This window comes from Hylaeus anthracinus, unplaced genomic scaffold (genome assembly GCF_026225885.1).
Source record: "Hylaeus anthracinus isolate JK02 unplaced genomic scaffold, UHH_iyHylAnth1.0_haploid 12002, whole genome shotgun sequence".
Classification (NCBI taxonomy): Eukaryota; Metazoa; Arthropoda; class Insecta; order Hymenoptera; family Colletidae; genus Hylaeus; species Hylaeus anthracinus.
This window is the reverse complement of record NW_026534349.1, coordinates 5893805-5920383: the sequence shown is the minus strand read 5'-3', so window position 1 is coordinate 5920383 and position 26579 is coordinate 5893805. Positions and strand designations below refer to the sequence as shown.

At 33.5% G+C, this 26579-nt stretch overlaps 9 protein-coding genes across 11 annotated transcripts; 5 read left to right on the top strand and 4 right to left on the bottom strand.

Annotated features, from left to right (window-relative positions):
- Nucleotides 1–144: 144 nt before the first annotated feature.
- On the bottom strand, nucleotides 145–1648 carry LOC128891779 (uncharacterized). Of its 2 annotated transcripts, XM_054151561.1 has the most exons (5): nucleotides 1100–1648; nucleotides 871–995; nucleotides 693–800; nucleotides 452–575; nucleotides 145–294 (listed from the first exon to the last, which is right to left on the bottom strand). In XM_054151561.1, the coding sequence occupies exons 1-4, from the start codon at nucleotides 1240–1242 to the stop codon at nucleotides 457–459; spliced, it is 495 nt and encodes a 164-aa protein (XP_054007536.1). In that variant the 5' UTR covers nucleotides 1243–1648; the 3' UTR covers nucleotides 145–294; nucleotides 452–456. The 2 variants fall into 2 exon arrangements, with proteins under 2 accessions (XP_054007536.1, XP_054007535.1); XM_054151560.1 differs by having other exon boundaries at nucleotides 145–575.
- A 154-nt stretch (nucleotides 1649–1802) lies between these two features.
- LOC128891780 (actin-related protein 2/3 complex subunit 5) lies at nucleotides 1803–2894 on the top strand. The gene is made up of 3 exons (XM_054151562.1): nucleotides 1803–2100; nucleotides 2193–2265; nucleotides 2471–2894. Exons 1-3 carry the CDS (start codon nucleotides 1940–1942, stop codon nucleotides 2708–2710), a joined length of 474 nt encoding a protein of 157 aa, XP_054007537.1. The 5' UTR covers nucleotides 1803–1939; the 3' UTR covers nucleotides 2711–2894.
- Nucleotides 2895–3000: 106 nt separating this feature from the next.
- Nucleotides 3001–4429, bottom strand: LOC128891776 (programmed cell death protein 10). The gene is made up of 5 exons (XM_054151558.1): nucleotides 4178–4429; nucleotides 3854–4031; nucleotides 3649–3781; nucleotides 3409–3573; nucleotides 3001–3329 (listed from the first exon to the last, which is right to left on the bottom strand). Exons 1-5 carry the CDS (start codon nucleotides 4247–4249, stop codon nucleotides 3245–3247), a joined length of 633 nt encoding a protein of 210 aa, XP_054007533.1. The 5' UTR covers nucleotides 4250–4429; the 3' UTR covers nucleotides 3001–3244.
- Nucleotides 4430–4737: 308 nt separating this feature from the next.
- On the top strand, nucleotides 4738–8732 carry LOC128891764 (pre-mRNA-splicing factor syf1 homolog). The gene is made up of 14 exons (XM_054151537.1): nucleotides 4738–4934; nucleotides 5013–5161; nucleotides 5241–5562; nucleotides 5634–5933; nucleotides 6012–6153; nucleotides 6243–6394; nucleotides 6488–6708; nucleotides 6798–6960; nucleotides 7043–7156; nucleotides 7236–7398; nucleotides 7483–7796; nucleotides 7871–8090; nucleotides 8174–8323; nucleotides 8465–8732. Exons 1-14 carry the CDS (start codon nucleotides 4890–4892, stop codon nucleotides 8539–8541), a joined length of 2532 nt encoding a protein of 843 aa, XP_054007512.1. The 5' UTR covers nucleotides 4738–4889; the 3' UTR covers nucleotides 8542–8732.
- LOC128891767 (F-box only protein 42) lies at nucleotides 8337–11312 on the bottom strand. The gene is made up of 7 exons (XM_054151547.1): nucleotides 10869–11312; nucleotides 10446–10789; nucleotides 10203–10369; nucleotides 9983–10113; nucleotides 9733–9872; nucleotides 9518–9654; nucleotides 8337–9449 (listed from the first exon to the last, which is right to left on the bottom strand). The coding sequence occupies exons 1-7, from the start codon at nucleotides 10990–10992 to the stop codon at nucleotides 8906–8908; spliced, it is 1587 nt and encodes a 528-aa protein (XP_054007522.1). The 5' UTR covers nucleotides 10993–11312; the 3' UTR covers nucleotides 8337–8905.
- A 716-nt stretch (nucleotides 11313–12028) lies between these two features.
- LOC128892235 (RNA-splicing ligase RtcB homolog) lies at nucleotides 12029–14687 on the top strand. The gene is made up of 8 exons (XM_054152502.1): nucleotides 12029–12218; nucleotides 12313–12639; nucleotides 12719–12845; nucleotides 12915–13021; nucleotides 13095–13254; nucleotides 13328–13638; nucleotides 13700–13864; nucleotides 13935–14687. The coding sequence occupies exons 1-8, from the start codon at nucleotides 12123–12125 to the stop codon at nucleotides 14160–14162; spliced, it is 1521 nt and encodes a 506-aa protein (XP_054008477.1). The 5' UTR covers nucleotides 12029–12122; the 3' UTR covers nucleotides 14163–14687.
- Nucleotides 14688–14939: 252 nt separating this feature from the next.
- Nucleotides 14940–17281, top strand: LOC128892237 (protein pelota). Its single transcript, XM_054152503.1, has 10 exons — nucleotides 14940–15087; nucleotides 15397–15464; nucleotides 15535–15627; nucleotides 15740–15890; nucleotides 15961–16074; nucleotides 16134–16274; nucleotides 16341–16563; nucleotides 16635–16827; nucleotides 16897–17003; nucleotides 17078–17281. Exons 2-10 carry the CDS (start codon nucleotides 15424–15426, stop codon nucleotides 17176–17178), a joined length of 1164 nt encoding a protein of 387 aa, XP_054008478.1. The 5' UTR covers nucleotides 14940–15087; nucleotides 15397–15423; the 3' UTR covers nucleotides 17179–17281.
- Nucleotides 17282–18093: 812 nt separating this feature from the next.
- LOC128892501 (DNA topoisomerase 2-binding protein 1-A) lies at nucleotides 18094–24269 on the top strand. 2 transcript variants are annotated; one of them, XM_054152959.1, is made up of 25 exons: nucleotides 18094–18620; nucleotides 18689–18828; nucleotides 18909–19041; nucleotides 19122–19229; nucleotides 19294–19500; nucleotides 19573–19786; nucleotides 19866–20003; nucleotides 20079–20155; nucleotides 20246–20415; nucleotides 20483–20621; nucleotides 20685–20811; nucleotides 20877–21092; nucleotides 21164–21345; nucleotides 21416–21582; nucleotides 21649–21854; nucleotides 21941–22074; nucleotides 22146–22376; nucleotides 22451–22513; nucleotides 22596–22759; nucleotides 22829–22950; nucleotides 23014–23078; nucleotides 23154–23279; nucleotides 23342–23542; nucleotides 23613–23842; nucleotides 23909–24269. In XM_054152959.1, the coding sequence occupies exons 1-25, from the start codon at nucleotides 18510–18512 to the stop codon at nucleotides 24129–24131; spliced, it is 3894 nt and encodes a 1297-aa protein (XP_054008934.1). In that variant the 5' UTR covers nucleotides 18094–18509; the 3' UTR covers nucleotides 24132–24269. The 2 variants fall into 2 exon arrangements, with proteins under 2 accessions (XP_054008934.1, XP_054008933.1); XM_054152958.1 differs by having other exon boundaries at nucleotides 18095–18620; nucleotides 19573–19789.
- On the bottom strand, nucleotides 24263–26419 carry LOC128892462 (cytochrome P450 6k1-like). Its single transcript, XM_054152903.1, has 6 exons — nucleotides 26010–26419; nucleotides 25686–25924; nucleotides 25371–25601; nucleotides 25006–25283; nucleotides 24499–24688; nucleotides 24263–24420 (listed from the first exon to the last, which is right to left on the bottom strand). Exons 1-6 carry the CDS (start codon nucleotides 26417–26419, stop codon nucleotides 24263–24265), a joined length of 1506 nt encoding a protein of 501 aa, XP_054008878.1.
- Between the last annotated feature and the right edge of the window lie 160 nt (nucleotides 26420–26579).

The following is a 26579-nucleotide window of genomic DNA, read 5'->3' as shown; positions in this document are numbered from 1 at the left end:
TACTTTCTTCTGAAAGTAACTTAAAAATTTTGCTGTTAGTGTAATTAATAATGCTCAGCATGTGAGTAAAAATAATTAATTTGTATGCAGAGACAATATTTAAATGATCTAAATATGTTGATGTAATAAAATAATAAAACTATATATAAAAAAGAAGAATTTTTATTATCTATTTGCACCTACTTTTATATTTACATGTCAATATTTTTGGTGAAGTTATTTTTACATGTATTATATTGTTAAGGCGTAATTAGATGAACCGGTATCACAATTTACAATAATGAAGTCAAATTCCTGTGTATAGAATATATGTTGTTAGATGTTGTTGTATGAATGATATGTATGTATATGGATCTAATTTGTAAATGATTCAATAAAAAATATTTGATTTAGAAGATACGGTTTCTGTAAAATCAATTTTCTAAGAAAATATAACAAATGCTAGACCTACATAAATTAAAGAAATAACATGTCCATTGCATCATCATCAGACTCTTCTTCATCTGTAGATGGTACATCTGGCATTAGATGAGTTATATTATTGCTTCGTTTATATTCTTCCAAATTTTCCCTCTCTGTGATAAAACATAATTTTTGTTAGATTATAAATTGTCTGATAATTGGCAACAAATTTTTGAAAGGTTTGTTATTTGTCTACTAGTCAACATTAATTTATATTTCAAAATAATTACCTACTATTACAGGAATCTTATGCCAATTATTTTTATACAAACGTTCCATATCTGCGCTTATTAACGGATTTTTTTCTTTTTCGAGATGCAATCTTAACCATTCTGTCCCTATCATATTTTACAAGGTGTGAGTAAATTAGAAAAAATATTAGAATAATAAACAAATAATTGTAATTACATTTATGCGCCTTTGTAAGCGTAATTTTAACTTCTCTTCCTAAATTTACATGAACAGTTTTTTCTGCTACCACCGTTCCAAAAAGGTATAAACAAACATAATAACTTTTTTCGTTTCGCGTGGTACTAAAAATAACGTATACATTACTTGCACATGTTTCGAAACAAACCTTTCGTTAGTTTCAGGGAAAATAATATACGATTTAGATACACAAGATACTATAAAATACCTAAATAATAAATAATCACATTTAACTCGGAGAAAGTACTTATCGACATCCTCGAGTAAAATACGAATAACAACCACTACGTCCGTTTGATGCCATATTATTTTTGGCATGAGTAATTTACTAACGAGATTTGGACAACTCATAATTCGATTAAAGTTTTTAATACACAGTGTATGTACATTTGTCCTACGCAAAGTATCACAATAACATATGATCAACTGATATCAACCTAACCTTCTGCAATACTATTTAGGGAACAGCGAAATATATTTATAGGCTATAAACGGGCAAACTTTTCATTGTAAAATATGTAATGCTTGGATGGTATTCGAAAGATGTTAAATATTTAATCGAATTACAAATTGTTTGAAAAGTTTGCTTGTGTTTAAACTGGCTTTCTATCAGTAGACAAAGGTAGATTTGCATTTAGGTCTATGTATGTCACTATATACTTCAATCAAACTTCCTCAAACAGTCATTTTAAGTATTTTATAAAATCATAAAGATTCATATATTTGCAATGAAATGAAAAAAAGAGGATAATGAATTTCGAAAATATTTCATGCTTTCGATTGGTGGAATATTTCGATGTGTCCGCTGGAAGTTACCAGCATTTATTTTAGTATAATTTTCTATCGCGTATAAGTAGAAAAGTATTCTTTTATGAAAAAGGAATATGTGCATTAATCAGCGAAAATCTTTAATGTCGTTTAGCTCTGTTATTAGTGTAAATAGATAGTGTCGTATATAGACATATTTCTAGACCAATGAAAATTCATTCCTAAGCGTTAAATGATAAGTCGGGCGTGATCACAGTGAAACGTTGAGTACATAGTGAAAATGTCAAGAAACGATGGCAAAAAAGATTCGTCGGCGTCTGCATTTCGAAAAATTGACGTTGATCAATACAGTGACAATAATTTTAAAGAAGAAGATGCCGACGGAGGAATAGGAGGGCCCACCGGTCCAGACGAAAATGAAGTTTTGATACTTCTTAGCCAATATCCTTTTCATGACTCTTACGTTGACGTGTGATTATGTTAGAATAATTTCTGTTCTATATTATCGTATTTTCCTTAATATTTCGATTCAAGGGTAAGAATGCCGAAGCTTTGATATCAGTACTAAAATCTGCACCCCTTGAATGTAAAAATCAACAAGTAAAGGTAACCTCAATATCCCATATTTCAATTGTTACTTTACGAGATTGTTACATTATTAATTAAATATATTATTTTATTGCATAACGATATTTTATTTTTCATGTCGTATATCAATATCTTATTATTTATATGAATATCATCTAATATTTTATAATAGTTTGTGTACATGACATATTTGATACAGACAAAAATCCTTTAAATTTTACAGGATAGCGCTCGTAATTTAACTCAAAAGGTTCTTCTAAGTATAAAATCTAATCAAATGGATGATTGCATAGCACAATTAGATCAAGATTTACTGGATGTCCTAATGAAATATATTTATCGGGGGTTCGAAATCCCAACGGAAGGCAGTAGTAGTCATTTATTAATCTGGCATGAAAAAGTATATAATATCGGCGGCGTTGGCAGTATCGTACGAGCATTTTCAGATAGCAAACGTGCTTGAAGATTTGTACATTTTCCATTAATGTTCATTACAATAATTACCATTAATCCTTACTGTTACTCATTGTAATTGTTAATACAATGAAACTGTAGGTGTAGATAGCCAAGCCATTCAATTTTCCCAGTGGGAAAAACAACACACTTGTGTACATTTGTTATCAATAAAGTAATTTTTATTTCTTATACATTTCAAATGTACATCCCTTTTTAAAATCAAATGTATTCCTGTATCCACAGTTTTCTTCGCATAAGTATTTTACTATTACACGCGAAGTAAGTAAGTATAACACATTGAAGACAACATCTTTATCTTTTATTAGAATTCTGTATCTATGATTTTATCTATCCATAATGATGTAACAATATAATACATATAAAATAGTGATACTATCATACTTTATATTAAATGACATTTGAATTCTATTATCAAATATGTAACAAAATCGATAAAAGTAGAATATTATATGTTTCAAGATAACTGCTAGTAACTTTATTATTGTAGGAGTATCGCATGCATTCCTTAACTAAATGGTCATTACTCACATTTGTCTTTTACTGTGAGCATGATCATATTTGTTTGATGTATTAAATATAGTGCACTCACAAATACTGCATTGGCTCTGCAAAAATTCCAAATTTTAATAAAACTTCTGATTAATGGGTTCAGTAATAGTGAATATGGAAATAAATAATACTTACTGTCCTTCTTTAAAGTATTCCTTCAATGTATTGCTAAATCTTTTACTATATTTTACAAATTCCCTTTTCCTCTGATCCAGTGCTTGCTTACCTGCAGATCCGCGTATAAATGCAGTAACTTCGTTCACTGCATCTAAAAGCTTCTTTATTGCACTGGCTATTTCTCTAAAATCGACACATTAAAATAAGTAAACAACATAGCTATCTATATAAACAAAATATATCAATGCAAATACATACTTGATTGTTTCAAGGAAAGTTTTACGATCTGTTATTTCATCAGGAATTCTGCTAAGTATTCTTTTTAGAGAAGTTGACTTACGATTTAATTCTTGGAAAGCATCCTCTGATCTGGCTGATCTATATTCCACAACTACAATCATAATGGATAAAATAATTAGAAAAAATTAAACATGTATTACAATCACCATCAATGTTAATGTACCATCATAATCACAAGCTGCTCCTTGTAATCTCAGAACGCTTTCATTCATGTCAACATTAAGTTCTGCTCGTCGTATTATACCAAGAATTAAATCGTGTGTAATACCTGGATGAGAATTTTCAGCTTTCAAAAGAGCTGTGCGTAAGGTTTGAGCACCCGATACATTCTGTCTCTCTAGCTGCATAAATAATTATAAAATAGTAATATATATTTGCGCATTTATTGTAATAAAAACTGTTTGGCAGTTAATAAATCGATTTTTTCTTTAGGAAATCTATTTTAGGCAGTGCAAATAATAAGGGAACCAAGGGAAATTTTCAGTACCTTCATCAATATTGGTCTTAAGATTACAGGAAGAACCAGTGATGTAACTGGAGTCTCATCGCCCATTGTCATCCTTTACAGCGTTTATTTATTAAAACGGTTCAAACACAATCAATTTGTGCGCAATGTATATGTTAAACACCGACAATCTTTCAAATAGATGACGCAAACATCAGTCCAATTGTTTACATTAGCAGATATGAATCACGATCATATTCTTGACATGACAGCTGTCACACTCCAGTGTCTTTTCCAAAAAGAGGTAAACAGGTTGTGCAACATGATTTTCAGGTGTACATCTTTATCACAACTTTTTCCAAATCAATTCAGACACTGCTACAATTGTTATTATTTTCATTGTAAAATATAACGAAATGTGCAATTATCTTGATTATTTCGGAAATAAAAGTACTACAAGAACATCAAATATTTTTTTACTTATATTACGATAATACGAATAATTTTATTAGTGTATTTCTAAATGACTCTATTAGCTAATAAACGCTACATTCCCTATTAGACCTAAGTATTCTAGGTTAGACGTGATCAATGAAATACCGCCTTGACATAGTGCTGCATAGCGCGGTTGGAACAAATTTCATCGAACTGCATCAAAACAGGAGAAGATAACCTATCCCGTGAATACGGAATGCAGATGACTTACTATTGCCATTAATCTAACTAAATTGTATAAAATTTAATAAGGTTATCAATGATGTTGAAGCGCAAAGATCAAGAAGGGAATTTATACGTTTTCGTAAGTACATCGTTATAGCTAACCTCATTTTGTTCTGTATACACTAGTTCAGTACTTTGATGATGTTCTTTTATATAGAACGAAGAAGATTTACCATATGAAGAAGAAATCTTAAGAAATCCCTATTCTGTAAAACATTGGCAACGTTACATAGATCATTTGAAAAGTACAAAAAGTAGTAATTTAAACATTGTCTACGAACGAGCATTAAAGGAACTTCCTGGAAGGTAAGATTTGTATTCTTATATTTTAATATAATATGTTAGATAGTCTTTTATATGATACTAAAGTTTTTGTTTTATTTAGTTACAAATTATGGTACAATTATTTACGTCAACGTGTAAGTCAGTTAAAAGGAAGATGTATAACAGATCCCCTTTATGATGATGTAAATAATGCATTTGAGCGTGCCCTAGTCTTCATGCATAAAATGCCTAGAATTTGGATGGATTATTGCACGCTAATGACAGAACAATGTTACATTACTCATACGCGACAAGTTTTTGATCGGGCACTTAGAGCACTTCCTATTACCCAACATCATCGTGTATGGCCATTATATATTGAATTTCTAAAGCAAAATAATGTGTATGAGACTGCTGTCAGGGTTTTCAGGAGATATCTGAAGGTATAAAATTATTTTATTAACGTAACTTATCTTAACTACTTGTGTTTAGACAATATGTATATTATCTTTAGTTAGCTCCAGAAGATACAGAAGAATATATAGAATACCTGATATCAATTGAAAGACTCGACGAAGCAGCTGTAAAACTTGCGCAAATTGTTAACCAAGATGACTTTGTATCAAAGCATGGGAAATCAAATCATCAATTATGGAATGAATTATGCGACTTGATATCAAAAAATCCTTCCAAAATAAAATCTCTTAATGTAGATGCCATTATCAGAGGTGGTTTGAGACGTTACACAGATCAATTAGGTCCTCTTTGGAATTCTTTGGCTGATTACTACGTTCGCAGCGGCTTATTTGAAAGGGTATTAAAATATTTCTCTATACCCTGATACATATATAATTTCAAAAGAAATAATTTCTATATTCCTTATTTTTGATAGGCAAGAGACATTTACGAGGAAGCAATACAAACAGTGACAACTGTTAGAGATTTTACACAAGTGTTTGATGCGTATGCACAGTTTGAGGAACTTAGCCTCAGTAAACGCATGGAAGACGCTGCAAAAAATCCTACCGAAGATGGTATAAACATGCGCATACATATTAATACTCCATAAAAACTGTAACACTATTATCTTGAATTGTAATATTTTCTATCGTTGCTTTTACAGATGATATAGATTTAGAATTAAGATTGGCGCGATTTGAACATTTGATGGAAAGACGATTATTATTACTCAATTCCGTATTACTTAGACAAAATCCACATAACGTACAAGAGTGGCATAAAAGAGTTATGCTTTACGAAGGGCAGCCGCACGAAGTATAAAGAATTATTATCTTATTTCATATAGAAGAATTGCTTAACACTCAACAAAAGAAACGTTTTATTAATTTAGTTACTAATTCTTTTTAGATTATTAATACATATACGGAAGCTGTGCAAACTGTGCAGCCACAATTGGCAGTAGGCAAATTACATACTTTATGGGTTGCGTTTGGCAAATTTTATGAAGAAAATGGTCAAATAACGGATGCTAGAGTCGTCTTCGAAAAGGCAACTCATGTTCCATATACTAAAGTTGACGACCTTGCCTCTGTGTGGTGTGAATGGGCGGAAATGGAAATTAGACATGGGTACTGATTCCTTTATTGCAATATTGAATATTTAAAAACAAAAATCTTTTTGCATTTTTATTTTAATTAATACAATTTTATCCATACAGAAATTATAAAGAAGCTTTGAAACTTATGCATCGTGCTACCGCTATGCCATTCCGCAAAGTAGCTTATCACGATGAAACTGAAACTGTTCAAATGAGGTTATATAAATCTTTGAAAGTCTGGTCTATGTATGCAGACTTGGAAGAAAGTTTTGGCACGTTTAAGGTAAAGTATCCACGTGAAGATGTAAATTCACTTTTATAATATTTATTTTCGTAATTTATAATTTTGTTGTATTTTTTCATAGACGTGCAAAGCGGTGTACGATAAGATCATAGATTTAAAAATTGCAACGCCACAAATCATTATTAATTACGGTCTCTTTTTAGAAGAAAATAAATATTTTGAAGAGGCTTTCAGGGTATGTAAAATATCAGATTATGATTTTGTTAAAAGCCAATAGACTTTAATCGTAAGTAATGCCTCGATATTTTTAATAGGCATATGAAAAAGGAATCGCATTATTCAAATGGCCTAATGTTTACGACATATGGAACACGTACCTTACGAAATTCTTAAAACGTTATGGTGGTACAAAATTGGAACGAACGAGAGATTTGTTCGAACAGTGCTTAGAACACTGTCCACCTAAATATGCTAAAGGTATTGCCACTTAGAATCGAATGAAAAAGAAATATTACGAAAAATATTTTGTTTTTGCTTATTTATTAAAATATTTGTTTGCAGCCTTATATTTGTTATACGCAAAATTAGAAGAAGAACACGGCTTAGCTAGACACGCAATGTCCGTTTACGAACGAGCAACGAGTGCCGTTCTCCCTGAAGAAAGATTTGAGATGTTCAACATATACATCAAGAAAGCAGCAGATATATATGGCGTTCCGAAAACGCGACAAATATACGAAAAAGCTATTGAAGTTCTAAACGAGGAAAATACAAGAGAAATGTGTCTGCGATTTGCAGAGATGGAGACGAAATTGGGAGAAGTTGACAGGGCTCGAGCAATATATGCGCACTGCAGTCAAATTTGCGACCCGAGGGTATGAAATATTCGATCGAATAATTAAAAAATAATATAGAATTTTATTTGTATAAATATTTATGTCTTACATAGGTAACATCGAATTTCTGGCAAATATGGAAAGAATTTGAAGTGAGACATGGCAATGAGGATACAATGCGTGAAATGCTTCGAATTAAACGCAGCGTTCAAGCTATGTACAATACACAAGTGAATATGATGTCTGCTCAAATGTTAAACAATGCAACGAATCCACCGTCCGATGTTCCAGTGGACGCAATGCGTCTTTTGGATAGTAAAACGCCAAGTACAGGTATTCAATCGGAGTTTTCGTAAAGATGTAATTTAGAATATCTAATGTTTACGCTATACTAACACAATAATATAATTTTATAGACAACGTTACCGCATACAAGGACAGTATCAAATTTGTTCGTGGTGTAACAGAAGGAGATGGTAAATCGGATTCTCAAGTGAATAATCCGGATGAAATAGATATCGATATCGAAGACGATGTTAACGACAATGAGGCGGATGTAGAGGAAGGTAATATAGAATACATAATAACACACTTAGATTTTTATTACATTTTATCACATGTAATGCGTTTATAAATTGATTTGGACACTTGCCATAGCAACATACACATTTTATGTTCTGTTTCCTAATTCGTATGTTTACTTTCAGATATACCCATTGAAAAACAAACTATTCCATCACAAGTGTTCGGTAGTTTAAAAGCAACTGAAGGCGAAGACGATTAAGCCGTGTATAATTCATGGTGTGTGGAAAATGTGTAAATAAATGATTTCACAATGAAATCTTGAGATTTATAATTATGTGTAGTGTTCATGAAATCAACATTTGTAAATTCTTACCATATGCCAAAAAATTAAATTTTCTACAGGATGTTTCTTTTTAAAAGAAATAAACTAATATTTTTGAGCGTTCAATATTTATCACAAAATATTTATATTTTCTTACGTTGTTGCACTGTTGTTACGTTCAAGTTGAAATTGTTTTTAACAAATACTATTCTGTGGCACAACTAAATTCAATGCAACGCTAACAAAATTAAAACATTCTCCATCGAATATGAAAATGAATTAGTCGCTATTAGTTGGTATATTAAATAACATATCTTGGCGGATTTATAAAATGGAGATCGTTATAGACTTCGGACTCGTCCATGACAGGGTGACTTTGTAGAAATTGTTCCTTACGGATGCCACCAAATACTATCAATTCACCTTGACCTGGTACAAGTGAATAAAGTATTCTTTCATCGGGACCAGATTGATTATTCTGCTTCAAAGGAATCCACGAAGCCGTGCATTCATCGCGTAAAACATTCGTAATGTCCAATACAAATATAGATAATGTGTTTCCCGTCTTTTTCACAATTTTCGATTGCGTTCTTCGATTTCTAATTCTTTCTTCCATTCTTCGAAGTGATTCTAATTGACGTTGCCGGTTGCTGTTTGAACTATTACGGATTGGTTCGTCACGAAAAGCAGCCATACTTAAAACATTGTCATTGCATAATGCTAAATTTTTTGTAAAACTAGGAGTGTGAGACGAAGATTGTGCATTTTGCACAGAGGCCCTTGAAAAAGATCCGTGTCGACCATTAACGTTTACTTCTCTATCGGGATGAGATACATTTCCTGGTCTGAAAACATTGTCATAAATTTATACGAATTTGTAACTGATACCAATAATTAATAGAATTATATGAACCTTTCTTGTAAAGAAGCTGGATCACACGCTTGCGAAGGAGCCGTTCTTTGACCAGTGACATTTCTTAGCGATATATTCATGTCGTTTGGTTTTCTTTGACATTTGTTTATACTAAGAACAATAATATAATTTCCCACCTTTTAAGTCAAAAAGTCACAAATAATAAGTAATACAGAATATTACAAATTATAATTGTAGGAATTTCAAGGTTTTACCTTACAAGCTTGATGATACCAAATCCGCGCTGGTGCCCACTCTGTATTATGCATAATTACTTTTCTCCATGTCCAGATTGTGCCTTCCATTTTTAGTAACCAAGCATCATTCATAGCAATGTTAGAACCAGCACAACCTCCTAATGTTTGGAACATTCCAATTTATTTCAATACATTACATTAAAATAAAACAAAAATTAAATGTACATCAATGAAGTTAATATGTTATATTAAAATGATGTAAACTCACCTAGTACAAGTAGGTGATTATCTCCTAGCTCAATTTGAGATTGACCGTATCGTGGTTCTGGTTTTATATTTGATGTAGCTTGTTTATGCCAACTATATGAATCCAAATTCAAACACCATACGTCATTGGATCTGCCTCAAAATAACATAGTGCTCTTGTTATGAAATCAAATTGAAACAACAAAACAAAATTCAGTATTTATATATTATATATATATTACCTATCAAAAAATATATTACCCATTATACCACCAAAAACAATCATATAATTTTTGTGAATTGACGCGGAATGTGCTGCTGCAGGTGGAGGCTTTTCCAGTGTATTTATAGCAATCCATTTATTAGATTCTATAGAATACACATGTAATTCATTGAATAGTTTTGGTTGCTGAGAACATATAAATTATAATATAATAAATTTAAAAGATTATTTAATTACCTTCATTATTACTCATTTCAAATACCTGGTGTAAGGAGTATGGCGATGGAAGAGACCATCCACCAAATAGAATGAAACTTTTTTTATAGTATAACATAGTAGCACAAGCCTTGGGAGATGGATAACTCCCCATAGTAATTAATCTCACCCATGTTCTTGTGTCCAAATCTAATCGCCATAAATCATTAAATGTTGTACATGTAGCTGTACATCCACCAAAGACATACATGGAATTTTCATACGTGCAAGCAGAATGGGAGTGTCTTTTTCCTATAATAGGCATCCAATGTTTAGATGGCCAGGGGCTCCAAAGCAATGATCCATAAGCGACAGATTTGTGAAAATGAGCTCTGTTATGTTGTATAACATCTGTCATAAAAATATAAGCTTAAAAATGTTAAAAATAAAAAAGGTAAGTATACTTCAAATAAAAAAAAGTTTAACATACTTTTGGTAGCATGGAACCATCGTTTGGACACAAGCTTACATTCCTGAAGATCTTTGTAAGGGGGAATTAAACTTAGAATGTACTCCAACAACACGTCTGGCAAATCATCGATCTTACACTCCATTTTACATTAAATATCTGTACTAAATGCGATCTCCTATTAAATAACTATGCTACCTTCAGTCTTTCAAATTTTAAGTCAAAGCGAAACTGTTATTATTTCAGGTGATCGAAAACCATGTTTCTTTAATATCACTTCCCAGCGATACTGACAATTTGAGAACTCCCCGAACGTTGCATGGAACAAATTTGACGTTTCGCCATCACATACAGACGTTTATATTCACCATAGATAGGTTATTTATACAACCTCGTACCAGAAAGCATTCGAGGATTGCAAAACAACACTAGAGAGTATTATAACTTCTCGTTACGGTATCACTGAACGTAGTTCCAAATCACGTGATAAGACGTTTAGATAGGAACGAAATTCAAAGTGATCATCACTAATTTGCATAAGCAACCAAAAATTAATATATATACTTATGAGTTTATTAAATTTATTTATATTCTGGGTTGACAATAAATTATTTGATTATGATTTTTAATAAAAAATCTTCTACTAGAAGAAACTAATGAATCTCCTCTCTGCACACCAGTAAAGCGGTGCACACAGTGAAACACGAAAGTGTTTCGGCAGATCTGCAGAGGGGATTTATTTAAGCGTAAGAAAATGTACAAATAGATATAGGCACAAATATTGATAGTGTATAAGGTACAGCAAATATTATTTTTGTAGTGTAGAAATAAGAAAATGTCGAATTGTAATACTTAATGCAAGACAGTGTAATGTAGAGGGTATCTACGGACTTTAAAAATAATAAAAAAAAAAAAGAAAACTCTTCTGCCATCTATCAATAGATGGTCCAAGTTTGTCGAAAAATAGTTTCTAATTTTTTACGCTAGATGACGCTACTAATAACAGCTGGAAAATCGTATCAGTGCCATCGGTGGCGAAACGTTCAAGTTTGTCGAGAAACAGTTCCCATTTTTTGACGCTAGATGACGCTACTATAGATATCAGTAGCGTCATCTAGCGTAAAAACTAAAACATTATTTCTCGACAAACTTGGACGTTCCGCCATCGATGGCGTTGACAAGACATTCTAATACTGCAGCAATTCAACTGAGTTTAGGGTTGCCCCGTTGGCTACTGTACTTTGTTTACTTTAAAATTATTTATTATCACTCGAAATGGTTGTCAGGCAATACAACGAAGAATTAAAGTACTTAGAGAAGATAAACGAAACATGTTGGAGGATAAAGAAAGGCTTCCAACCTAATATGAAGGTATATTTCTTACAACATAACGTTTCGTACTTCCTTCATGTCGATCTGTCAATTTCTGCTGGACGTTTAAACTACGTTAAATAATTTTCTATAGGTTGAAGGTGTATTTTATGTAAATAACACACTAGAACGGTTAATGTTAGAAGAGCTACGTAATTCGTGCAGACCAGGTGCAGTTGGGGGTTTTCTCCCAGGAGTGAAACAAATTGCCAATGTAGCTGCCCTTCCTGGAATTGTATGGAGATCAGTTGGATTGCCAGATGTGCATTCCGGGTATGGTTTTGCCATCGGTAATATGGCAGCATTTGACATGAATGATCCAAAGTCTATAGTATCTCCTGGTGGAGTAGGATTTGATATAAATTGTGGCGTTCGTCTATTAAGAACTAATTTATTCGAAGAGGATGTCTTACCTGTAAAGGTAGTACTTTACCAACTATTAATTGTATATTTATGTGAAACTATGTAATGAAATTTATGTAATGTAATACAATTAATAGGAGCAACTTGCACAAAGCATGTTTGATCATATTCCTGTTGGCGTTGGTTCAAAAGGAATCATACCGATGAATGCACGGGACTTAGAGGAAGCTTTAGAAATGGGAATGGACTGGTCCCTTAGAGAAGGTATTTACTTGGCATATTTATTAATACGAAACACTGTATTTACAAAATATGTTTTTATATTGTACACAGGTTATATCTGGGCTGAAGACAAAGAACATTGTGAGGAATATGGTAGAATGCTTAACGCGGATTCGTCAAAGGTGTCAATGAGGGCTAAAAAACGTGGACTTCCTCAGGTAAAAAGTCATAAATTTACTTTCTCTGTTCCAGTATTAAAGGATGGTTAAATTAAAAAATGTTGTCTTTCAGTTGGGTACCTTAGGAGCAGGAAATCATTATGCCGAGATTCAAGTAGTAGATGAAATCTATGATAAATGGGCTGCATGCAAAATGGGTATCGAAGAGAAAGGTCAAATTTGTGTAATGATTCATTCCGGTAGCAGAGGATTCGGTCATCAGGTTGCAACTGGTAATACGCTCACCCATTCATCAAAGCTGTTCTCAGAAACGAGAGTTCGATATATTTTCTCTTTTCGTAATAGACGCACTCGTTCAAATGGAAAAAGCTATGAAACGAGACAACATCGAAACGAACGATAGACAATTAGCTTGCGCTCACATTAATTCTCAGGAAGGTCAAGATTACTTGAAATCAATGGCAGCAGCTGCCAATTTTGCATGGGTCAACAGAAGTTCTATGACGTTCCTCAGTCGACAGGCTTTTGCCAAGCAGTTCAATTCATCTCCCGATGATTTAGATATGCACGTTATATATGACGTTTCTCATAATATCGCAAAGGTGGAAGAACACTTGGTCGAGGGTAAACAGAAGACGCTTCTAGTGCATAGAAAGGTAAGTTAAATATGTGCAATTTAACCGATTAGGTTTTCATAAAATGCTATTCTATTTACAGGGATCTACGAGAGCATTTCCACCTCATCATCCTTTAATTCCTGTAGACTATCAGTTAACAGGACAACCAGTTTTGATAGGCGGTACCATGGGCACGTGCAGTTATGTCCTTACTGGAACGGAACAGGGTATGAAAGAAACGTTTGGATCTACTTGTCATGGCGCGGTAAGTAAAGCAACGTTTGTTCAGTTTGAAATTATACCGAAATTAAATATTAATTATAAATTCTATTTAGGGCCGAGCTTTGTCTAGGGCCAAATCGCGCAGGAACTTGGATTATATGGATGTGCTAGCAAAATTAGAACAACAAGGAATCTCTATTAGGGTCGCTTCCCCGAAGTTGGTGATGGAAGAGGCACCAGAATCCTATAAAAATGTGACAGACGTTGTAAATACGTGCCATGCAGCAGGCATTTCTCGAAAATGTATCAAGTTAAGGCCAATTGCAGTTATCAAAGGATAATTATTTAATTACATTCTAACGATTTTCAAATGTCATGATCATAAGCATCACATATATTTACTCATAATTGAACGTGATCATAGATATTTAAAACTATCTTGTATCTTTTGTAAATGATGTAAATGTAAAAAATTGTCTAATGAATTTATAATAGAAACCAAATATTTTTTGTTTTTTCGTAATTTGCTTCGCTAAAATTGGTACTAGTCTGCTTCCTTTTGTCATAAACTAGCCTACTTTTTAAACTTTTTTTAAATCTCGTAGTTTCACTTGTGAGTTTCCGCCATTTTCGCTCAAATGAATAGCCATCTAGCAGTGAACAGGCCGAACTAATTTTCGGAGTTTGGTCAGCGCCTCTAAAATAATATATTCCATTCTTATAACACAAAAAATCGTATTAATTACGCATTCATGAAAAATAAAGCATAATTGATTTAACATATCGGTGGCACCATCTTACAGAAAGAGCGGGAACTATTTTCACTACAAACTTGGACGTTCTTCCACCGATGGAGCCACTAATACATAACCACCTGAACTATATAGTTCAGTGATTGTTCTCTATCGCATTCTTGAAACATACAGATATTACAGATCTTTATGGTTCTAGAATTGCAGAGCTAAATTGATGAACATAGTAATGACAAATTGAGGCAATTAATCAGTGCCTCGGTTTTGCAGAGTATTAATAATAATAATAATAATAATAATAACTGCGCATTAATTTTTTAGAATTTCGTTTACACGCCATCTGTAAACCGTTGTGTACAGATAATTTGTTAATCGAACCATGGATGGGATTGTTGTTCGACAGAAAAGTATCATGTTTGACATATGGCAAGACTTATTTTACGTCATTCCAATCAAGCGTAAAATACGAGATGTATGATTTTTCGAAATACGGATCAGTGCAATTATTCCTAAGGTAATTACATGACTCTCTTTAAACATCGCGTAACATTAACCGGAACCGATCCTAACATAACCTACAAATAAATGAACTCTTATTTTAACATGCAACACTATTTGTAAAAGCAATTGAATAAATGTTTTCCAAGTCCTATATTTCGTTTCATTTTTAATTCTCCGATATACGAGAATGATTTTTAAGCACATACCGCACGATACGCGTTTTTAAAATCGAAGATACACTAACTCGAAGTATTTGTATATTCTTCAAATTTTCTTAACATAATGATACGAAAACCAAAAGTTTAATGTCTTATATTTTTAGATATAATATAGAAACGAATTGTCTACAATGAAGCTAGTATCAAAGTATGTTGATAAAGATGGGAAAGGGTGAGTAAACTAGTCGTAAAATATTATAGTGAGAATAAAGAATTATCTGAATTTGAATAAATATTGTCAGGAGTGTGTCCCTGATCGCAGAAAATACTGAAGATATGTGGCATACATATAATCTCATTGGTAAAGGAGATTTTGTTAGTTGTTCCACTATTAGGTACGAATGTTAATCTTATTAGATGGGTAAAGTTGTATACCTTTCATTTGTTACTTGAAACTTTTATGTTGATTCCCATGTAATATTTAATATCTTATTGTGCATTTTATAGAAAAGTGCAAATGGAATCTGCAACCGGTAGCTCCAATAGTCATAGAGTCAGAACTACTCTTACTATATGTGTAGAAGTCATCGATTTTGATAAACAGGCATGTGTTTTAAGACTGAGGGGTAAAAATGTAGAAGAAAATAAATATGTTAAGGTAATTTAGTTTAGAGTTACCAAAGAATTTATGAAGTATCTACTTACTATATAGGTATGATTCTTTATAGGTGGGAGCATATCACACATTGGATGTAGAACAAAATCGAAAGTTTACAATTAGGAAAGCTGAATGGGATTCCGTTTTTTTGGAAAGAGTTGATACTGCATGCGATCCTACACAGGTAAAGTAATGATAGTGATAAACCACTGTTTAATCAAATGATTATATACTTTATTTTAGAATGCAGATGTTGCTGCCGTAGTGATGCAAGAAGGCATAGCACATATTTGCTTAATAACTTCAAATATGACAATAGTACGTGCTAAAATAGATCAAGTTATCCCTAGAAAAAGAAAAGGAAATGTTTCACAACATGAAAAGGTTAATATTTTTAAATCAATTTTTATGCTGTTTATATGGAACAATAGTTTATTTAAATATTTTTAGGGCTTAGCAAGATTTTATGAAAATATAATGCAAGGAATATTAAGACACATCAATTTTGATATCGTGAAATGTGTTATTCTTGCTAGTCCTGGTTTTGTCAAAGATCAGTATATGGACTATATGATACAACAAGCCATTAAAACTGACAACAAACCAATAATAGAAAATAGGAGTAAATTCTTGCTTGTCCATTCGAGTTCCGGATTTAAACATTCATTAAAAGGTAAATTACTTTTTTTTTTTAAGTAAGTAAGAATGGTATAATTGCACAATTTTTGTGATTTTTTACAATAGAGATTTTGGCTGAGCCAGCAGTGATGTCCCGTATTTCTGAAACAAAAGCAGCTGGTGAAGTAAAAGCTCTAGAAACATTTTTTACAGTACTCCAAACTGATCCTTCGAGAGCATTTTATGGGAAGAAGCACATTAATAAAGCCATTGAAGCTCAGGCTATTGAAACATTGCTTATCTCAGATAAATTATTTAGGTAAATAAATTATATTTTTCTGTAATCAAGTTCTACTTACTTTCTTATTATTTAACTAATTGTATTCAGGTGTCAAGATGTTGATGTCAGGAAAGAATATGTTGAAATAGTTGAAAACGTAAGAGACTCTGGTGGGGATGTAAAAATATTTTCAAGTCTTCATGTATCGGGTGAACGTAAGTTTCACGTATCTCAAATTTTACAATTTAACTTCTGACACTGTTTAACATTAATGCTTTTAACTATCTAGAGTTAGAACAAGTTACGGGAATAGCAGCTGTATTACGTTTTCCTATGCCGGAATTAGAAGATGAAAGTGATGGCGAAAGCGATTCAGATGAAGACGATTAAGGGCTAATGTAACGTGCTATCGTACATCTTTGTATATACTTGTGCTGTGCGCAATCAAAATATATTAATAATAAAAGTGCAGATTAATTGTACCTTTCAAATATCTCAATTTTCGATTAATTTAAATATCACTGCACTCCCAACCCCCCCTAATATCTCTTAACAACTCCTAAGGGCTCTAGACAGTTCCCTTTATTTCTCTTCAATTTCTAAAATGTTTCCTATTAATTTCTCTTCGCTGTTCATGAGATCCGGATACAATAGGTAAGTATCGAGCCAGAATAAAAATTATGATACCTTCTCGATCAACGCGTTCTGCTAATACAAGAGGTAAGTATTGATGTTCAATTAAAAGTCATGCCAAATTTTTATTCTGGTATCAGGCGAACATGATATGCGAGGAGGTGGCACGAGAAATTCATGGTACGTATCGAAATACTGAGGAAATTTTATATTTTGGTATCAGGAGAACATGATACTCAAAGAAGTAGCATAACTTTTAATTAAATATCGATACTTACCTCTTGTATCAGGAGAACGTAATGAGCGAGTAGGTGTCCTTATTTTTATTTTCTGCTCGACACTTACCTCTTGTATCAGGAGAACGTAATGTACGAGTTGGTATCGTAATTTTTATTTTTTGCTTGAAACTTACCTCTTGTATGAGGAGATCATGATGAACGAAGAGGTGGTACTAATCGAATTTGGCTCGAATTTTACTTCTGATATTATAAGAACGTAATGATTTTCGAAGAGCTGGAATAAGTTTTAATTCTAGCTCGAAACGTACCTTCTGTATCAGAGTCACATGCACAAAGAGGAAGATCGAAGGAAGTTTGATTCCTTCTATCTCCGGGACTCGAGTCCATCCTGTCCATCACTGCACCAGTGTGCGACAAGGATAGCATATTTGCGGTGCCGATGAATACAACTGTTGCCCATGGTGTTGTGAATCATATTTTATAATTTAAAGATTCGTCGGTTTTTATAGTGCCACTTGCAATATTTTTAAAACACTTTAAACACTATCGTATGTATTATGTAGAAACACACTTATAAAATCAAAGAATTCGTTGACATTTTTTTGATAAAAAACATCTAACCTATCGCTGAATGATTTAAATGATCGTAATGTCATATTAAACGATCAAAAATCGTTGTATGATGTACAGTAATTAAAATTACGTTGTACTGTACGTAATTAATTTATGACCCTAAAATCGATGTTATCATGTAGTTAGTGCGTTATGAATCACGTATGAATATTATTCAAGAAGTACAATAATTATCTCGTTTTTGAAACAGTATTTTTCATAATATTGCTTATCAAAATGGTGAATGAGGAGAGCCAGTTTGATACAGATGTAAATCTTTACTTTGTTGTGCCAAAGAAGTATAATTCTGAAGATGATTGTGTGGAAGACATGTGGCATGCATATAATGTTAGTAAATAAATCCTTATATAAATGAAGATGTTTATATCGCAAAACTTATTTAATTGTATTTCTAGAAATGTTGCGAGCATGACTTACAACCAACATGGATCACAGAGGTGAAATGTAATAAAATGAAACCTGCTAAAAATGATGTTTTTATAATGGAAGAATTTGAAGGTGATATATTTGAGAATTTAAAGACGTTCAAATGCCCGTAAGTAAGACAAATTGATTGAAGTTTAATAGTATAATTTATTATCATTGATTTTTATTTAAGAATATTTACTCCTATAGGATAGTTGGACCTAGATGTTTATTACTTTGCTTTATTAATGGAGAACCAATTCCAGAAGGAAGAAGTCCAGTATATACAACAGCTATGAGAGGACTTTGTATTTGTGCTTCTGGTTTTCCACAGAAAGAAAAAGTATATCTAATAAAACTTTTAAATTCAAATTAAGATTACTTTTATCCAATTAAGAGTATCTAATAGATTGATAATTATAGGAACACATAGAAAAATTGGTAGAATATATGGGAGGTATTTTCACAAAACAATTACGAAGTCGCGTAACGCATCTTGTAACAGCATCTGTGATGTCAGCAAAATATGAGGTAAATGGAGCAATAAATAAAAAGTACATTTTAATGTTTTCAACATTTGACCTATTTTCAATAGACTGCTATAGATATGCAAATACCAATAGTTACGAAGGAATGGATTGAAGCAATTTGGGAAACAAATTTAAAGGATTTTGTTAAAGCAGATGATAATATGTTTGATAAATACAAAGCTTCCGTTTTCCTTAATTTAGTTGTAACGTCGTCGAATCTTCCAAAACGTCAAAAAGAAGAAATCAAACAATTAATCAATAATCATGGAGGGGTAAAATATAACTTCCTTAAGTTAGTTTGTTCATCACCATTTCAATATTCATTTATATTATTGTCCTTTCAGACTTTCATGGGCCCTTTAGATGGTGCAAAAGTGAAAGTTGTACTTGCACCTGAAAATAGCCCAGTGAGCGAAAAACTAAAATATGCAAAACGAGCAAATATTGCCTGTTTAACTCCAAATTGGGTGTATGAAAGCATAAAAGTTAACTATGCTTTACCTTTCAAAAATTTTTTAATAAAATCATTAAAAGCATGTTCTACTCCAGAGCGACAGAGTGGTAAAAATATTTTATTCTTACAATAATTAATATTACAAGATGACAACTAATACTATAACTTTTTAAATTATAATAGGATATGAAACTCTTAATTGCTCAACAATAAGTGCCATAACATTAGACCTGCAACCTGGTCAGTGTGTAGACGAAAGTTTAATGACAACAACAATGAGTAGTGTATCCAATTTTGACTTTGTACCCAACAGTTCTTCTGGTTTGTGCTCGAACATACGAAATGCAGTAACGTTTCTAATAATAAATTTAATGCTAATCTAATCTAAATTTTTAGGCAGAACAGTTATGATTTTGGACAGACTCACATTCGGTGAAGCAAAAACGGCTGGTCCGTTTTTAGATGGGTGCAATGTATGTGAATTAAATACTCGCTTTCTCGCTTACAAATAAAAAATATTGCAAGATGATATTTTTTTACATCAATTTCTTTACTATTCTTAGATTTATCTTGCTGGGTTTTCTTCTAGTCAAAGGGAGAAGCTTAACAAAATATTAAACGTTGGTAGCGCAACGCGACTCGATGATATATCGGACGCTTTAACACACGTTATCATCGGAGATGAAAATAGAGCGGCAAACGATCTGAAATTAATGAAATCGAAAGGATTATGGTATGATAATGGACAAATACCGTAATCATTTATTACTTTATATTTTAATATTACAAATATTTTATAGTCCGTATACATTAAGTTTGGAATGGTTAGAAGAGAGCATCAAATTAAAACGACCTGCGCCAGAAGAAAATTTCTTATTTCAACGAAAATGTAACATAGCAGAAACAGTTCCAGAACCACCATCTCCATTAAGCAAAAGAGTAAGTATATAACAAAGTCAATAAAACGAATGTATACACTTTAATGTTACACGTATCTTTCAGAATTTACAGATGTTACAAAAACCGAGAAAGGTCCCCATACCATCTTTTGATATAGACAAAAAATTGGCAACGCTCGAAAAAGAGAAAGAAGCTGATCTCGTCCAACAATATCTTCAAGATACAGTCGGTAAGCCTCCTAAATAATAACTGTAAACATGTGGATATGTAATCTACACATTGTTTCCAAATTAGTTGCAGCAAATGATACAACAATGCAAGATTTGTTAAAATCACATAGAACTGTCCCAGACGATAGTAATGAGAAAACTATAAATACCGATTGTAAGAGTCAAGCAAAACAGTTAAAAAACACATTAGCGTCTGAAACAGCACAGAGCAAAAATGCAGCTGATGATAGTGCCGTACCGATCAGTCAGTCTACAGCTATAAATGATAAACTATTTGAAGGTAATATGTGTTCTTAATAAATGTATGATAATATGACGTTACGAAAAATAATAAGGTAAAATAATATACAGGGCATACGTTTGTCGTAACTGGCTTCAGCGATGAAGAAAGTTACATAGCCGGGACTATCGTAGCGATGGGTGGAACAGTTGTTTCGAGCACGTTTGCTGGTATACCTGATTATGCCGTTGTACCAAAATGTGGTGCACTTTTAAAACATACAGTAAATGAAATCGTTACCGAGTTGTATATTGTAAGTACCACTGCTTCTTTTTAAAATCTTAATGTTTTAAAATACACTATTACCAGAAACATTCTTATAGGAAGACTGTCTAAATCAAGAATTAATAGTCGACATTATGTATTACCATAGACCACTGTCTATAAAGAAACATTTGAATCCATTATCAGGCTGTATTATTACAATGAGCATGTATACTGGCGTAGAACGAACATACCTCGCGACTTTAGCTACGGAATTGGGTGCAATGTATTATATTTTTAATACTACTAACCGATCAAGTTAAATAGATTATTAAAAGGTTATTGGTTTTAGGTGTCAGGATATTTTTGTACGTAAAACCAATGTTGAGAAAAATACTTACGGAAGCACGCATTTAGTTTGTCCGACGCCAGAAGGAAATAAGTATAATGCGGCGGTGAAGTGGAAATTGCCGGCTGTTACCGCTGAGTGGTTAAAAGCTTGTGCAGCTCAATTAAAACGAGTCGATGAAACTCCATACCTTGTAGGAGAAACCATGGGTATATGAAACTGGATAATTAAATCATTCGAATTTACAGTGCATTTCAAAATACATATGAATATTTTATGGTATTTGATTGTTAAGCCCCGGAAAGACCTCACGAAAGTTGCGTAGCGGATACAAGTTTATCTAATAGCAATGTAAGTCAAATGACTCCTCCGATTGAACCAGCAATTAGAAACATTATTACACCAAAACGACATTTTCCTCATCTACAAGTATGTATTTTTCGTTTGTTTATTTCTAAACATTTTAAATTACGGGTTGTTTTATTCAAGTCTAATTGTAGAACCAAGATGGTAGTTCCGGTGACACGCCGCTAATAAATAAGAGGCTTAGTTTACTTATGAATAAAACTCCACAATCGCCATTCCATGTCTCTACACCAGAAACACCATATGGTCAGATATTCAAACCAAATCCCTCGCCAGAGACACGAAAAGCTTGGGTCAAATGGGCTGACAATTTTCCAGACCTAAGGGTAGAGGAACCTCCTTTAAAGAGGAGACCGCCCAGCACTGTACGTTTTTTTTTTGTTTGAAGCTTTTACCATATATGCATGTGTAATTCATTTTTGTACGATTATATTTGCAGCCTCTTTCCGAGCTGAAAAGACAATTGTGGCAAAAGCTAAAAAATCAAGCCAATAATTTGGAAGTAAATATTTCTAATTTTCGATATGTAATTATATAATATGTTTAAATACTTAAGAATGCTTCAAAATGTTTATTTAAAACAGGATGAGGCGCATGAAAGAACACCTGCTGATGACAATCGGCGAGCAATAGACACACCGAAAGCATCGAATAGTGACAGTGACAGTAAAGTAACTGGTACAACTCCCATTAATCGAAAGTTGGACTTCCATGAAGATAGTCCGTTACAAAATAATGAAATTAATCTGTAAGTTAATGCATAAGACTTTGAAGTGTTTTATAAGTAAAGTTATCTATAAAGAATTATATATTATAGGCAAATTGCACAATTAGATCAAGTACTCCAGAGGACATCAAGTACACCCGAGAACAGATATTCTCTCTCTGGAGAAAATGCGAACGCATACACCGCAGAGCCATCTGATCCCATACAGAAATGTAAGTCTACTTTATCTTTTTATTACTTTTGTTTGGTTTTGTAATATTTATTTTTTATTACAGTTAGCGTAAAAGATTCTCAACCTATCGATGCTATCGTATGGGAAGACCCAAGTCACTCCAGACGTGTAAGTTGTTTATTTCAATTCTCGTAACTTTGAATACTATAGATGGATTAATTGTAATAACGCATATATATGCAGACGACAATACACGAAGAGCAAAATGAGAGAACGGCTCCCGACCATTCTATAGCATACATGGAAGAAGAATTGCCAGAAGAGCCCAAACCTCCAAAAAAACGGAAATTCATGCTTTCAGGGATAAAAGTATGTCGTTATACGTAAATATACTTTGCATTAATTCTTCATTAACGTATTTTTCTTTATAGGACAGAACATCGTACGAACAAGTGATAAGAGACCTCGGTGGCGACGTATCGGTGGATGCTAATTTTGATATTAGTGCGACGCATTTGCTTTGCCTTAGACCTGCAAGGAACGAAAAAATGCTTGGCAGTATAGCATCCGGAAAATGGGTACTACATTGCATGTACCTCCGAGATTCGGAACAGGAAGGCGAATTCCTTGATGTTAGTATTATTCGCAGTGATAGCTCTAATGCATCACTACCTGCAACAAAAAGATTCATTTTGTTTGTAGGAAGAAAAATATGAATGGGGGAATCCGAAAAGCAAAGGTATCATACCAGATCCATCGGGAGAAATCGAAGTGATGATCGCAGCCGCTGCTTACAGATGGAGGCTTCAGTTATTAAAGGAACCACTCGGAGCATTTAACAATATGGTGGCTTTACTATTAGTTTCCGGAGAGAAGTACGATCAATTTAAGAGATTGATCGAAGCTGGAGGCGGTAAAGTTGTTCAAGCAAGGTAAACTACTGTTTTCTCAATAAACGTGTCATACTAGAAAAATACGCGTTACATTCATCGTTTCAGACCACCGTACGACACAAGTCCGACGGGAAAGAAAATCACTCATTGCTTCGTGAACGTGAGGCAAGTCAGCCAGCCGATCGATTGGGCAATGCTGGCGAACAAAGGTATCCTATGTTTCCTGCCGCAGTATTTGAGCGATTATCTCACAGCGCAAATACCATTAAATCCACGAGATTGCGTAATCCCGGAATTTAAGAAGTACCTAACGCTGTTACCGAAATAAAACTTTACTAAATAATGGTATTTTTTGTACGGTAGCATTTAAAGATTTACATCCATATATGGCAAAAAAAACACCGATTGTCATATATTTTTAATCTTTTGTACAGAAACTTTATAATATCGAATGGCACATTAAAGTTTTGTAAACTTCAATTTGAATCGATCTGACGGTGATACGAAGATGTTACGGCGGTCAATTTCGTAATCACCAGTAGGGTCTAATGAAACTTCATAATCCTTAAGTATCGTAATTACTGCCACAACAGACTGCAATAGACCGACTCGCTGAGCTGAAAACATTTTAATAAATATTAGTGAAAATGTACTAACTACCCCAGGGATATTTTTTAATAAAAAAACATTCGTACCAATACAAATTCGTGGACCATCACCGAAAGGTATGTACGAACATGGCGTAATATTGTCTTTATTTTCGTCACTGAATCTATCAGGATTGAAAGTCAGAGGATCGGGATGATACCTTGCATCACGCTGAAGGCCAAACAAAGGTATGTAAATAGGCGTTCCTTTTTCTATAATCGTATCTGTTCCTGGTATCTATAAAGAAGAGTAGTTATTCTTCAAATAGACATATATCAAAAGATGGGCACACAAGATTTTCCAAGAAATATTGAAACAAGATTATTCTTGTTTGTCCTAATTTATATAATGTCATATTCACATCGCCTCTTTATGTCAATTCAGTCTGAGTTAACAATAAGAATCCTAAGCATGTGTCTCGTGACATGAATTGATTAAGTAATTCGAGCAATCGTTGCGTAAACTTATTGGTCATGGTCAAGGATGTGCTCTTAAACGGTGGTCACGCGCGTCTACCACGTGCATTATTATTCATGATTTCCTTCCATATTTACCTTATAATCTTCAACGGCCACTCGATCGATGAGCGGAGCCGGTGGATAAAGTCTCAAAACTTCAGATATCACTTGGTGAAGGTACTTCATACTCTGAACAGCTTCATAAGTCATTCCCTGCGCTTCCAGCGTCTCGAGGATATTTTCTCGCACTCGTTTCTGAATATCAGGATGCTTAGCGAGTTCGGAGAGTGTAAAGCTTATCGTTGTCGAGCTGGATTCGCGGCCAGCAACAAAGAAAATACCCGCTTGAGCAACCAAGGCATCACCCTCAAACTCTGTAATCAAGTTGCAAATATCGTATGTTATCTCTACGGGGAAATTGACACGATAGATTTTAGAAGAAAAATCATTTCGTCACCAACTGAAGTCATTATCCTGTTTGGCATTCTTCAGGTCTATCAGGGAGTCGATGAGGTCTCCTCGTTTCGATTTCGTCACCTCCCTAGTATCCATGGAATCCCAAAATACTTTACGAAAGTAATTCGTAGCTGAACCCAACATTTGACCTCCCAAGATCATCGAAATTGCCGGGAAGAAGAACATGCAGAAAAATAGTAGGCCTCGTCGTACCGTGAGACGGAGTGACTCTTGAACTTTTAAACGAACAAAATTAATGACGACATCGAGCTCGTAAAATTGGTTTCAGTAAATCAATCGTAATATCCTTGCGCGAGTACCTTTCGAAAAGAATTTGCCCTGAGACGGATCGAAGGAATTCACTTGAATTCCAAAAGCAACGGAAGATATAATGTCGGTGGTATACTTTAAGGAAATCTCTCTTGCCGGCAATGTATTCGTTCTTGTGCCGTTTGTGAATTGATTCTCCAAATAATTCTTCATCGAGTCCGCCGTTTGGACTATCAAGGGGAACAGGTTCTTCACTTTTCCGCTCGTAAATACGGGCGTCAATTTCGCTCTAGTAAAAGAGTTAAAGTATATGAAAGGGTTCAGTACATCGATTGAAATATTTCTTTCTGAACGATATTTTTCATTTTATTTACCTTAAGTACTTCCATTCTGGATTCTTCATCGTGAAGAGAGCCGAGCTTCCGATTTTATCGTGGATGGATCTTGCCGTAAAGTATCGATCCGAGAAGTAGTTGAAATCCTTAATTAAGATTTGCTTGATCAGTTTCGGATTCCTCAGGACCAAGAAGGGTTTGTGCGCGATGTAGATACCCAGAATGTCATCGTCTTCGGAAGCTTGATGGTACAGATCACCGAACACCGTTGCAGGAGATTTGCGCATGAGGAGTGCATCCTTCGCATTCCCAAAAAACCAGTGTCCTGGAAGAGATGGGACGCCCCGTCTCTTCCAATAGGTGTGTGCATATTTCAGGTAAAGGTACAGGATCACCCAGATGACAGCGATCGCACGAAGTGCTTTTAAAATAAAGATGAACACTGACATGGTTCTAGATGATACCAGCTTCCACGCACTACTGATATCAGCAATGGAAACGCCACTTATATAAGTTCGGACATCACGTTGCTTTGTACTCGGTTAATCTATAATAGTGTTTTTCATTTATCAAATGTACCACAGTATAGATAAGAGGCGTATCATATTG

What these genes read in the sequence shown, in the direction of transcription:
- LOC128891779 (XM_054151560.1), bottom strand. Translation starts at nt 1,242, where the DNA reads ATGAGTTGTCCAAATCTCGTTAGTAAATTACTCATGCCAAAAATAATA. An exon ending in TGTGATTATTTATTATTTAG is followed by an intron (nt 996 to 1,099) that starts GTATTTTATAGT and finishes CGTTATTTTTAG; the next exon opens with TACCACGCGAAACGAAAAAA. An exon ending in GCTTACAAAGGCGCATAAAT is followed by an intron (nt 801 to 870) that starts GTAATTACAATT and finishes AAAATATGATAG; the next exon opens with GGACAGAATGGTTAAGATTG.
- LOC128891780 (XM_054151562.1), top strand. Translation starts at nt 1,940, where the DNA reads ATGTCAAGAAACGATGGCAAAAAAGATTCGTCGGCGTCTGCATTTCGA. An exon ending in GTTTTGATACTTCTTAGCCA is followed by an intron (nt 2,101 to 2,192) that starts ATATCCTTTTCA and finishes ATTTCGATTCAA; the next exon opens with GGGTAAGAATGCCGAAGCTT. An exon ending in GTAAAAATCAACAAGTAAAG is followed by an intron (nt 2,266 to 2,470) that starts GTAACCTCAATA and finishes TAAATTTTACAG; the next exon opens with GATAGCGCTCGTAATTTAAC.
- LOC128891776 (XM_054151558.1), bottom strand. Translation starts at nt 4,249, where the DNA reads ATGACAATGGGCGATGAGACTCCAGTTACATCACTGGTTCTTCCTGTA. An exon ending in TAAGACCAATATTGATGAAG is followed by an intron (nt 4,032 to 4,177) that starts GTACTGAAAATT and finishes TTATTTATGCAG; the next exon opens with CTAGAGAGACAGAATGTATC. An exon ending in AGCAGCTTGTGATTATGATG is followed by an intron (nt 3,782 to 3,853) that starts GTACATTAACAT and finishes TTATGATTGTAG; the next exon opens with TTGTGGAATATAGATCAGCC.
- LOC128891764 (XM_054151537.1), top strand. Translation starts at nt 4,890, where the DNA reads ATGATGTTGAAGCGCAAAGATCAAGAAGGGAATTTATACGTTTTC. An exon ending in TTAAAGGAACTTCCTGGAAG is followed by an intron (nt 5,162 to 5,240) that starts GTAAGATTTGTA and finishes TGTTTTATTTAG; the next exon opens with TTACAAATTATGGTACAATT. An exon ending in TGAGGCGGATGTAGAGGAAG is followed by an intron (nt 8,324 to 8,464) that starts GTAATATAGAAT and finishes GTTTACTTTCAG; the next exon opens with ATATACCCATTGAAAAACAA.
- LOC128891767 (XM_054151547.1), bottom strand. Translation starts at nt 10,992, where the DNA reads ATGGAGTGTAAGATCGATGATTTGCCAGACGTGTTGTTGGAGTACATT. An exon ending in ATGGTTCCATGCTACCAAAA is followed by an intron (nt 10,790 to 10,868) that starts GTATGTTAAACT and finishes TTTTTATGACAG; the next exon opens with ATGTTATACAACATAACAGA. An exon ending in TAATCACCTACTTGTACTAG is followed by an intron (nt 9,873 to 9,982) that starts GTGAGTTTACAT and finishes TCCAAACATTAG; the next exon opens with GAGGTTGTGCTGGTTCTAAC.
- LOC128892235 (XM_054152502.1), top strand. Translation starts at nt 12,123, where the DNA reads ATGGTTGTCAGGCAATACAACGAAGAATTAAAGTACTTAGAGAAGATA. An exon ending in GGACTGGTCCCTTAGAGAAG is followed by an intron (nt 12,846 to 12,914) that starts GTATTTACTTGG and finishes TATTGTACACAG; the next exon opens with GTTATATCTGGGCTGAAGAC. An exon ending in CGGTCATCAGGTTGCAACTG is followed by an intron (nt 13,255 to 13,327) that starts GTAATACGCTCA and finishes TTTTCGTAATAG; the next exon opens with ACGCACTCGTTCAAATGGAA.
- LOC128892237 (XM_054152503.1), top strand. Translation starts at nt 15,424, where the DNA reads ATGAAGCTAGTATCAAAGTATGTTGATAAAGATGGGAAAGG. An exon ending in AAGAAAATAAATATGTTAAG is followed by an intron (nt 15,891 to 15,960) that starts GTAATTTAGTTT and finishes GATTCTTTATAG; the next exon opens with GTGGGAGCATATCACACATT. An exon ending in ATGTTTCACAACATGAAAAG is followed by an intron (nt 16,275 to 16,340) that starts GTTAATATTTTT and finishes AAATATTTTTAG; the next exon opens with GGCTTAGCAAGATTTTATGA.
- LOC128892501 (XM_054152958.1), top strand. Translation starts at nt 18,510, where the DNA reads ATGGTGAATGAGGAGAGCCAGTTTGATACAGATGTAAATCTTTACTTT. An exon ending in GACATTTTCCTCATCTACAA is followed by an intron (nt 22,075 to 22,145) that starts GTATGTATTTTT and finishes GTCTAATTGTAG; the next exon opens with AACCAAGATGGTAGTTCCGG. An exon ending in AGGAAGGCGAATTCCTTGAT is followed by an intron (nt 23,543 to 23,612) that starts GTTAGTATTATT and finishes TTTTGTTTGTAG; the next exon opens with GAAGAAAAATATGAATGGGG.
- LOC128892462 (XM_054152903.1), bottom strand. Translation starts at nt 26,419, where the DNA reads ATGTCAGTGTTCATCTTTATTTTAAAAGCACTTCGTGCGATCGCTGTC. An exon ending in GGGCAAATTCTTTTCGAAAG is followed by an intron (nt 25,602 to 25,685) that starts GTACTCGCGCAA and finishes TTCGTTTAAAAG; the next exon opens with TTCAAGAGTCACTCCGTCTC. An exon ending in TGGCCGTTGAAGATTATAAG is followed by an intron (nt 24,689 to 25,005) that starts GTAAATATGGAA and finishes TCTTCTTTATAG; the next exon opens with ATACCAGGAACAGATACGAT.